Consider the following 12,423-nt stretch of genomic DNA (forward strand, 5'->3'; position numbering starts at 1 on the left):
TCCAACACGGGTAACACCAACATGTTCTTGTAAATAATAATTAGATTATTCAATGACAAAGATATGATAAATATCCCACTTTAAATTTTTGATGAGATACTTGAACTATAACAAAGCCATCCCACCAGTTTCACCAAGTCGGTTGTTCTTAATGTTTTTAACAAAACATTGAAAACATTTGCCTTATGAATAAAGGACACAGTTATGGATGTGATTGATGGAAGTAACTCTTTGTGGGAAAAGAATGTTAAAAAAATTATTAATTCCATAACTGTATAAAAATTAAATACTTTTTTTGATATTAAATTTTTATTAAAATGTTTTCTAGTGCTTGAAAACAAAGTAAAAGAATACTTGTTTTTCTCTTTTCAGTAGTGATAACTGTTATAAATTCAAAAAACAAAAACTATATTGGCTTAATTTTAGAAATTATACAATAGCTGTAATGCTTCTTTTTTTTTAATTTCATTAATGAAATGATCTAAAGTAGTAATCCATATGGGCAATTGTAAATTTCAAATTTCAACAAAAAATATTTAAACAACATCATTTCATCATAACTGATGTAGGTTGCTATTACTATTACCTACTTATTGTTAATTTTTTTTCAAATTAAAAAAAAAAGGTAGAATTAATTATCATTTTTTTATTAACACTTCTTGCCACTACTTTTACCTAACCCAAGTACTAAATTAGTTTATTATAGAAAAAGGAATTATAAACGACAAATGATATATAACATTTGAATACATTTATTTATTTAAAAAAATATATGTATATCAAATAAAATACTCAATTATAAAATCAAAAAAATAAATGACATTTCATTAAAATCATAATATAATTATTTGATTAAATATTTTATACTTATAATTTATATTAATTTAATTGCATGCAATAGTATAGAAATTTAAAAATCTGTCATAAATGTTTAACAGTTTATAAAATATACTATATAGATCTAACAATTAATTGAATTGAAATGATCATAATATATTATGTTGGGATATTTTCAATAGGTATAATTTTATACTTCCATAGATATACTTTTAAATTTGAAAAATTCAGTCTAAACACCATCCGTAGATTGTGTAGTATACACTTTAATTAATTGGTAACGGTATATCAGTATTAATTCTTATGGATAATAACTTATTAAGAGCTGCTATACTCTTTGAATACATTTCCAGCTATCACAAGCTTCTGTATTTCAGACGTTCCTTCATAAATTTCTGTTATCCGAGCATCGCGATAGTGCCGTTCAGCGGGCATGTCAGAAACATAACCCATACCACCCAATACTTGAATACACTGATGTGCATTGAATGTTGCTGCTTCAGATGCAGCTAATTTGGCCATTGCTGCTTCCTATAAAAGGAAATATCATTTTTAAGTATATAAATTTAACAAATAAAATAAAATATATGAACCTTTGTAAATGGCTTATGTTCATCTTTTAAAACAGCTGCTCTCCATGTCAACAATCTTGCACTTTCTACTCTCAAAGACATGTCGGCAATTTTATTCTAAAAAAAATACATTTATATTTTTTATTCCATTAAAATACATTTTAAATATAAAACATAATAATATGGTAAGGTATAAACTGTATAACACTAATAACTAATACTTTAATCTAAATTTTAATTCAATTTTAATCAAAAACAAATAAATATTAATACCTGAATACTTTGCAGTTTAGATATAGGAGCGCCAAATGCTATTCTTTTGGTTGCATATTCAACAGCAACATCGAGAGATGCTTGAGCTATCCCAAGTGCTTGAGAAGCAATTCCGATGCGGCCAGCATCTACAATAAAACACTTATTTTAGAAAAGTATTGAAAAAAAGTGAAATTTAAAATTACCTAAAGTCATCATTGCAATTTTGAAACCCATACCAGGTTCACCCAAGATGTTTTCTTCTGGAATTGAACAGTCTTCAAAAATTAAATTACTAGTAGACGAACCTCGTATACCAAGTTTATCTTCTTTTTTACCCAATGAAAACCCTAAAAATAAATTTCAGTTCATCATACCAAACATTTCTAAATATTTTTAATTATATTATACTTAAAATACTATTTTTACCTGGATATTCTCTTCTAACTAAAAATGCACTAATTCCTTTGTGTTTCTTAGCTTTATCGGTGGTTGCAAATACAACTGATGCTTTGGCTTCATGGGCATTAGTAATCCATGATTTAGTGCCATTTAAAACCCAATTGGAACCACTTTTAACTGCCAAAGTAGAAGCTGCACCAGCATCACTTCCATTACCTTAAAAAAAATGGGTAAAATCATATAAAATATTGTACTTGAATTACTAATAAACAAAAACAAAATAATTACAACTAATAGTTATAAATATTGCACTCAATTATAAAAAAATTATAGTGACTAAAAAACCATTTTAAGTACAATATCAATACATTTCTGTTTATATTCTATTTAATAATTTCATAACTGTTAATCAAGTAATATAGAATTATTATGCATAAATAAATAATTTTCAACATCGATTCATTTCTTCAGATTCTTTCTCAATACAATATAGGTAAAACTTTATTCAATAACTGCATTTACCTAATGAAAATTATTGAGTTTTATTTAAATTGTGCAATATGAAAGATAAATTTCTCAGTATTGTACACTTGTTATGCATTATTTACATTTATGATTTTAAGATCCTGAAACATTATTATACATTTTGTTGATGTTTGATAAAAGAGTAACATAGCAATTTAAATCTCATCCAATTATAGATATAAATGATACATAAATCAAAAATGATAAACAAGTTATTAAAGGTCATATTTAATCTGAATTAGTATTACTAATTAATAATTACCATTTTTTTTGAATTAGGTTGAACTATTAACCTGAAATATGGTAATTATTTTCATTTTATAACTATTGTTTATTTTTATCAAAACATTAAATATCAATAAGCATACCTATCAAGCGATTAAATCATTTACTAATAAAATTATATAAATCGTGAAATTTGATCGTTTCAACATACCTAATGAGTCATTAATTTATACTAAAACTTAACTTATCTTGAGTATTATGTGTATCAATTATGGAACAAGAAATGTTTTATTTACCTGGTTCGCTAAGACCAAAACATCCAATTTTTTCCCCATTTGTAAAAGGTCTGATATACTCCTCTTTTTGTTTATCATTTCCAAACTTATTAATTGGACCAAGGTACAAAGAATTATTCACGCTCATAATAACGCCAGCTGATGCACAACCTCTAAAAAAAAATATATGTATAAATATATTAATATTTTAAAAATGGATAGAGGTACTCAGAAATAAATGTACTTTTATGTATTTTTAACATACCTAGAAATTTCTTCTATTGCAATAGCATATGCCAAATAGTCAAGACCCGTACCACCCAATGACTCTGGAATATCAATTGCCATTAAACCCAATTCTCCCATTTCTTTAATCTAAAATACATTAAAAAAAATTTCAAAAATCTAATCACACATTTTAAACATAGCAAGTACAAAAAAAATGTTTGATTCATTATATTCTTATTAAAATTTACAACAATATCTATACCTACCAAGTCAATACTACTTATACAACATTTTAATTAAAGGCAATATATTTGAGATTTTATCTTAAGATATTTATATCAATCATTCTACTACACCTATCTTGTCTGTATAGTAAAAATAATTTAACCAAATGACATTGTAGCAATATTGTACTTGTAATGTTAAATCCAATATCCTTTGAATTTAACAACAAAATGTATTTTTAACATCAACATATAATCATAAATGTAAATATAACTAACCAATTACATAATACAAGCCATGGTCATTTAGAAGGAGAGATTATAGTACACTTATTTATCGTAAACACATTAAATATGCATAATGCAAAATTTCAATTGCATATTATGTACCTTTGGTTCCTTTTTTTTAAATATAAATGATGAACACAAATGTAATTTAAGAATAAAGGTATTTCTCAAATAGTTTACTGCCAACACGGACTTTGTATTATAAATATAAAGTGCAAGATTATTTCCATATAAATTTAATTGCATTAAATTAAATTACTATAAAACAGATTGTAAATATTAATTTACCATATTTTATAAATGATGCAGGTTCATTACACATATAATGTTTATAATATAATATTTTAGAGTCAAATATTTATCACAAGTCACAGACCTGTTTCTCAGGAAATAAATGTTCCTTATCCACTTTAGCTGCAACAGGTTTTAACTCTCCTTCTGCAAAATCTCTACAAGTCTTATACAGCATTTGATGAGTCTCTGACAAGGACGACAGAGAGGCTATCGACCTTTTCGTGACACCATTCAGAGCAAACCTCATCCCTGCACAAAGGAACAGTTCAACAATATAAAATATATTATAATACACCAGTTTCCATAGATTATAAACCATATTATTTGTTTTAAATTAATCTATTTGACATTGGCTCGGTTAAAAGGTGAGAGAGAAAAAAAAAGAATTATAATTATTATTTACCTGAGTTTTTCAAAAGAGAAGATAATTTTAAGCTCGACATTATGATTATTTTTCGATTCAAACAAGCTAATAATGAGATGCAAAAATTGACAGATTCACAGAAAAAAAAACTATAAAGATTTGTTTCTGTGAAAAAAAAAAATAAAAAATAAAAAATAAAAATACTTATTAAAATGTTTTGTAAGATAATTATTATTACAGCAATACACAACGGTCAACGGGTGAGGACATATATAGACGTAGAAATGATCTAGTTTAAAAAAACACTCGTACTTCGAGTTTGTACGAGTCGACTGGCCGAATGTACTAATGTCTAATGCAGAAGCGGCGTAGTGCAGTACCAACTACCAATTATTCAAATAACATTTCCGTGAACTTAATACTACTCCGTTTCCATCTGTGCACTTGTTTAGAAAAAAAAAATGATTAAAATCACGACTGCACTCTAGTAGCAATAAAAAGCGTTAAATGTTCATGCCTTTTCGTTTTCCGTTCGGTTTTTATCGCGAAACAACAGCCCGCGATATACTAGGGATAGGGTTGATTTTGACGATTGTATAACTCGTCAAACAAAACGAATTTGGGGAGGGGGGAAATACATAACAAAATATAAATTATGCATTGTGAAATTAACAACCTAAAATACGTTTAAAATAATTTGGTTTTTCGGCTAAGTCCCGTGTAAGACGTTTTACTTATAAATCTATCCTCCTCATCCACTAGACTCTAAGGAGTTATAGAGTTCAGTGTCCTCACCACGTAGTTGTTTTCTGTTAACGTGTCAACATATTACACCACTATAAGCAATATATTATAGTAATACGTGATTACATGGGGATGGGATTAAGAAATCTCAAAGAATTCCTCGGTAAAAATACATTTAGAAATTAATTTAGTAAAGTTTTAAAAAAGTACGAGGGAAACGTATTGTACAGTAGAGAATATTGTGAAGAATATTATAAATATATTTTGGATCTACAAGTTTCACAGCTACGCCTTGTTCGAATGATTAATGAGTACTAAAATGACAAAATATTTTTTCATTTTATTTTGTTTATTTTGTCATGCGTTCAACCAAGAAAACAATTTTTAAAATCAAATACTTACACGAGCGTCTAGAGACAGCCCACGAGCAAATTTCTTATCAATTATTATATCGTAATTTTTTAATACAATTATTTACGTTCGCTCTAGAAATAAATTGTAAAAAAATATTCTTAAAACTTAAAAATTCCTCTGTAAAATTAGATTTGTCAAAAATTCCAAATAAAAATATTAACGAAACAATTCAAAAATAACATCATGAACAGAAATAGATATGTACCTAGTAGGTAAAACACTAAAAAAAAAAATTATATTTCAGCAAATTCAAATCCTAGTCACAACTAATTAAATTTATAATACCTTAAATAGTTTACAATAAGTATGTAGGTTAGAGCATGTACTATGTAGCAATAGTTTGATATTTAACTTCAAGAGGATGTTAATAATACATAATATAATAATTTACTTTCTCACAGTTTTAAATTTCAAGAAATTAATTTAAATTTTGTACATTCTACTTGACTACCAATGGTGTTTGTTTAAGTACAACAATATTGCACTGCAACTATGGTAGATCAGGTAAACCACAATCATTAAAATTATTACATGAAAATTGACTAATGAATGACTTGGGTTTTATACATTTAAGAGAACTATAACAGCCTCCACATTATTTGAAACTGTAATAAATAGTTTGAAGTTTAATATTATGGTGAAACAATTATAATTGGACAATATTTGATAAAAATAAATTTATTTTTTTAAGGGAGAGGGGGTAAAAAATTGAAAAACTAAAACCAATTTATATATTTTTTAAATTCTGATTTATATTCAAGAAAATAAAATAGCAATAACCACGCATAAATTAATATTTACAAAAAAACCACATGTAATTCCATTCAACATTTTTCATATAAATAATTAGAAACTACATAACAAAAACACAAAACAATAAACTTACTAAGATTAGTACTAAAAAAAAAAAAAAAACAATAACCCTTATACATTAATTTTATATTTGACAATATAAAGACTATTTTAAAATAATATACATCTTCATTTATTAAACAGTAAAAATACATAAATAATAAAATTAGTTTCTAAAAACTGTTTATATATTATCAATAATACAGCTTAAGAAATTGTTTAGTGATATGAAAAAAAGAATTTATGACAGAATGATTCCAATAACCTAAATTATAAAATATAATTACAAATTTATGAAAAGTCAATAAATCAGTAAAAGGTATGTTCTATTTTAAAATTGAGACACTCTATATCATAAAAATTGTTTATGATAAATAAAAAAAATAAAAAAAAATTACTAAGTTTTTATAATCACTAAAATTTAAAAAATAAAAATTGTATCACTAATTTGTAAATAATGATTATTTTTTATAAAAACAAAAACATGATCTTGCATAGTTTTATTAACCGTTAATAGAATTTAATTATATTCTGAGCTTTTATTTAGGTAAAATAAAAATTGTATTCCATTAGATTAAATTAACATATAACAATTATTTTCAGATGACTATTTTAGTTTCCTCAAATTTTTTAAGATCAAAAACTATTTAAGGAATTAATTTGATTTAATTTTAACTCTATATTTCAAGTAAGGTTCAGTTTAGTAACCTAACCAAACAAACTAAATTTATAAATTAACAGAAATTTAAAATGTAGTTCAACACAAACACACCTTTTATATACTCTAAACTTAGTATAATAATTTACAGTTAAACATTGTATTACATAAATTAAATATAGAGGTTAAGTACATTTTATGGTTGTCACTAAAGTATAATAATAATTAATAAATTACTTATTATCTAATTTTTTTTTTTTGTTTTTAGTATTTGATCTAAAATGATAGTTAAATTCAAATAACTTTTTATGGACTGAATAAAATTAATCAAAAGTCAGCTATTAATATATAAACATAATATTATATTTAATATTCCAAATAGCCCTTATTTATTTTAATATTATTGAAAACATTTAAAATTTTAAACATAAATAGTAAAACATTGGTCTCTTCGGTATTTTGAAAGTTTTAAATATAGTAACAAAGAAGAAGTTTAAATCAGTTTAACATAATTTATAACTTCTAATAATTCTCATGAAGAATCGCCATCTCTAGAAACAAAACTAAAACCACAATAATATTAATTCATACAATTTTATTCACTGCACCTCACTGAACAAACTTATGTGAAGGCTAAATGGCGATTGCAATAATTGCTTGTATAATATTTCTCTTGTTAAGGGGTTTGGAAGCTGTGATTTTTTGTTTTTGTCTAATACATGAATAGCGTGGGATTTTAGATGTGTTCTATTTTTAATATACCAAATGATAAGAATAATTCTGAAAACATTGTATTTGTATTAGTCATTAAGTCTTCTCAAGATTAACTTTCTTATATTATTATTATTTTAACTTTTCAAAAACTTGAGTAACTTTAAGTAGACTTGACAAAAAAATTTAAATCTGTTTTCAAAATTCTTATTGCTTCATTACACCAATTAGTATGTTTGAAATAGAACATGTTTATAATTCTATGTTGCACATGTGTTACACAAAAACAAATATCACTGCTTTCAATCCCTTTAAAGTTAAAATATTAATATTTGCAAGACCTAGGCTGTTATGATGGCTAACTACTGCGAGTATTTGGTAAAATGTCCAAATTCTAAGTTTTCCTAATAGTTTACAATAAATTCTAAGATATATAAAAGGAGTTTAATCAAACTTCAAAAATAATAATTGTAGCCTAGACTTTTAAAAACAAGAATTATTACATATTAATAAATATATTATTATAAAAACTTAAAGTTCAAAATATAAAAAATCATAATATAATGAGAACTATACATAAAAAATATTATATTTTTAAAATAAAATTAGATTATTGTATTTTATTTGATCATTTTATTATTCAACATATACTAACCAAGCTATAACTTCTGTTAGTTTTATTTGTACACACTAAAATTAATTGTTAAATATGTGTATAACATTCACACTTTTTTTTTTTATTTCAGATTTCTATCATACTATATTGTTTATTTTATCTATAGGTTTACTTTTATTTGTTTATTACAGCCCAAATTACAATAATATTGTAGTTTGATAAAACTATTTTAGATACCTTAGATTTTATCAATGCTAATCTTAATTTGGAAATATGAACATATTATACAGTATAGGCAATACACTATGCTTTAACCATATTCAAACGTATACCCCAACATATAATGTTATGTGTAATAATTATTTACTAATATATTTAAACAGTTCACATCATTTCAGCCTATAATTATTGAAATATCAACAAAAATATTAAAAATTACCTTTCAGATAATAATCCATGTTGTGATAAGATTCCTCTTAATTCTTCATTTTCCATCCTTAGTTCATCATTATGCCTATTAACAGCCTCCATTTGTTTTACACAGTCCATCAATCTTTGATTAGTTGATTTTAATTCATTAATATAATCGCATGCTTTTGCTAAAATTCCTCCTTTACTCTAGAATAAATAATGATAATTTATATTAATTATTATAACAGAGTTAAAAATATCAATGAATAAATTATTATTTTGATTTTTAATAAATTAATGAATAATACTAAATTTAACTTATAAAGTTTAAGTTAATTTTTTTATTTTTTAATTCCAAAGTAGACTAATTATAAATATTTAAATTAACAGATACAGTATAAATTATCATTAAAAAAATTATGAGTTTTTTTTAATCCGATAATGCAAATATTAATATTACAGCCAGAAAAAAAATAGATAATTAGGGCAATTTTATTATTTTAATTACATATAAATGCTTTTATCTATACTTACAATGAAAACAAGACATTTACTCATTTAAGTTGAATGTAATAAACAAACTATCTTAAATTTTACATATTATTAAAATTTGATTAGTATTATTATTAACTTTCTGATAGTTATTCCTTAAAAAACTTATTTGATAAAAAGATATTGTAAAAAAAATACTTAATATTTTACCTGGTTATCATAATTAGTCTTGTTTTCTTCAGCACAATCTGGTATAATTTTGCTCATATACATTATCCATTGGTTTATTTTATCACGTCTTCGACGTTCTACTTCATTGTGTGTCAATCGTCTTTTAGCATCCCTCTTTAAACATTATCATGCATTTTTTAAATGTATTTTAGTTTATTTATCAACAATTTGAATTTAAAGTTTATAATTTAAGATGGGTTTTTAAATAATGTTATAATAATGAGAAAAAAATTAACATTTATTTAAACAAAAATAATGAGATTAAGTATTAAAATACTATAAAAATTAAATTAATTTTAAATTACTTACTGTTACAACAGTACGATCTACTCGTTTTCTGGACACTTCACTATTGAGTGGTACAATTGGTCTTTTAACAGTTGTTGTAGTTGTAAATAAATCATTAATTGGTTGTACAACAAAAAATTGAGCTACGAAAAAAAATTAAAAATTAAAAATTTTCAAACTAAATACTCAATTATTAGACTCCTTACTAGCATTATTGTTTGGTCTAAGCTCATATTGTGTAATGTTTGTATCGTTGGTTTTACTCATAACAATTCCAGTTACGTTTCCGTTTTCTATGACAGCAGCAGTAGGTTGTTCATCAACAGACTCAAGAGATCCATCATCATCAGTGACGATCAAAGTTTGTGCACCAAGAATATTTGATTCTAGTTTAATAAGTTGACCATTGTTTGCCACTTTATAAGTATTACTATAATACAAATTAAAATTATGTATATTAAATTTCATATATTATTTGACAAAGTTGTCATTTCAAAGACAAGACAAGTATCTTAAAATATAATTTACCCAACATTTAGTGAATCATTATCTGACATTTTAATAGACATAATTCCAATCAAATCTTACTATAAATTATGAGATAAAAATTAAATATTATTAACAAATTTGAAAAATTACAAACATAAGGAATAAGGATTGAAGATGGAAATATGGAATAAATTTAGATAAAAAATAAAATATAAATTGCTTTTTAAATAAGATAATCTTTAAAAGTTAAAACATAAATATTTAGCTAATTTTATGTTGATAATGTTGATATGAAATCACACCACATGTAATTCTGTCATGGAAGAATAAAATTAAATATGCACGAAACTAACTACTATATTATAAGAAAATATATTAATAATTTAAAATTGTGGTCTGTGGACTGTGTGTCTGTTTGTCATTTCAATATTTCTGATTATTTCATTCATTTCGTGGAAATCTGAAATTGGTAATTATTACTAATACTAATTTAAAATATTGTCCAGTCAGCATTTCGGCATCAACAACTACAGGTCTACAGAATCTAGACTCCAGTTAATTTTTTCTAGTTGACGACTAACATATTGTTTAATGTATTTATGTTTACCTATTATAGTTATTACCTACTGACTTGTGACTATTTTTCTTTCATAAACTAATTTTATAGTTAAACTCAAGATTGTTACTCAATGCCTTAAGTTGTGTAACTGTATATATAGTTGCTAGAATTATGTAGGTTATCTGCAGAGTCGGCCCGGCGAGTACCGAAAATGCGGCCGAAGTCCTGAGCTTTTATATTATTTTTTTTTAGTTTATAAACGAGTCGAGGGGAGGATCTACTACCTATGTTCATAGTGAATGAAAAAAAAAATTGAGGCCCTAGAGGGAAATTGCGGCGGTGGCCTTTTATATGCCAAACTGACGATGGTTGTAGATATAACTATTAACATGGGCACCCATTGGGAGGGGCAAGATGGGGCACTTGCCCCCCCCCTAGACAAAAAATATTTAAAACTTGTAGCTCAATAAATATTACCAGAATATTATTATTATCTTCATTACCTTACATTTGAGAATTTTTTTATTTTAACCCCCCCCCCCTTAAATGTTACTTATAGGCGCCCATGACTATTGAAGTATAAGTAATAATATTGGGTAGAGCGTAAATTGACTATATTTCTTTTTTTTTTTGTACCTACCGAGTACTGAAGAATGGTGTGTAAACCTTGCACAGATGTTAAAAAGAAGCTTTGTCAATTTTATTGTCACTTATGATTTGAAAATATATTGGAAGACTAATTGATTTTTTTAACTGAAATTTCAAAAAAAAAAAATATTGAGTTGCATATTATATTTTTCATGATTGGTTAATTGAAGTTCAAATTTTGACAGTGTTGAATAATTACATAAAAATAACAATTTTTTCTTGTTACAACATTTTGTACAGTTGTATTTGGTCAAATTGTTTGAAAATTAAAAATATTTCTCTTATTATAGTAATTAAAAATTATTAAAGGTGTCCTACACATGGGCCTAAGTTTTTATTACAACTTACAAGTATTTAAAGTTTAAATTTTGAAAAAAAAATTAGGTACCTATTTATACAACAAATACATAGTTATTTTATTTAATTAACTATTAAACATACTATTTAGTATTTAGATCTACTAGTTTTAGTGTTCTAGTATTTATTTAATTTTGATCATTAAATATACTTCAACATTGTAGGCAACCTAATGGTTCTCTTATTTTACTGAATAAAGTGTTGATATCTAGAGAAGGATAAAAAAATATTTAAATTTATATTTGTTCAAGATTGAACAGTTTTTTTTTTTAAATTAGGAAGATTACAAAATGTAGTATTGCAGTGATAAGTTGTTGATTTTTATAATATATTAATTATGCATGCAATAATTAGGAGAACTAAATGTTGATAATTTATAATACTTTGTAAATTTTAAGTTTATTTTTTTTTTAAAAGTATCAATTATCAATAGACAATTGTTAATTGATTTAAATTTTAAACTGATT

At 24.6% G+C, this 12,423-nt stretch overlaps 2 protein-coding genes across 2 annotated transcripts; both read right to left on the reverse strand.

Moving 5' to 3' along the window:
• Positions 1-734: 734 nt before the first annotated feature.
• Positions 735-4,877, reverse strand: LOC114126217 (short-chain specific acyl-CoA dehydrogenase, mitochondrial). The gene is made up of 10 exons (XM_027990115.2): positions 4,725-4,877; positions 4,526-4,651; positions 4,205-4,371; positions 3,354-3,463; positions 3,110-3,261; positions 2,091-2,279; positions 1,868-2,011; positions 1,683-1,810; positions 1,431-1,526; positions 735-1,368 (listed from the first exon to the last, which is right to left on the reverse strand). The coding sequence occupies exons 2-10, from the start codon at positions 4,563-4,565 to the stop codon at positions 1,156-1,158; spliced, it is 1,239 nt and encodes a 412-aa protein (XP_027845916.1). The 5' UTR covers positions 4,566-4,651; positions 4,725-4,877; the 3' UTR covers positions 735-1,155.
• On the reverse strand, positions 4,725-10,633 carry LOC114126080 (upstream stimulatory factor 2). The gene is made up of 6 exons (XM_050211070.1): positions 10,432-10,633; positions 10,110-10,333; positions 9,925-10,046; positions 9,595-9,729; positions 8,921-9,099; positions 4,725-7,717 (listed from the first exon to the last, which is right to left on the reverse strand). The coding sequence occupies exons 1-6, from the start codon at positions 10,470-10,472 to the stop codon at positions 7,687-7,689; spliced, it is 732 nt and encodes a 243-aa protein (XP_050067027.1). The 5' UTR covers positions 10,473-10,633; the 3' UTR covers positions 4,725-7,686.
• Between the last annotated feature and the right edge of the window lie 1,790 nt (positions 10,634-12,423).

This window comes from Aphis gossypii, chromosome 1 (assembly GCF_020184175.1).
Source record: "Aphis gossypii isolate Hap1 chromosome 1, ASM2018417v2, whole genome shotgun sequence".
NCBI classification, from domain to species: domain Eukaryota; kingdom Metazoa; phylum Arthropoda; class Insecta; order Hemiptera; family Aphididae; genus Aphis; species Aphis gossypii.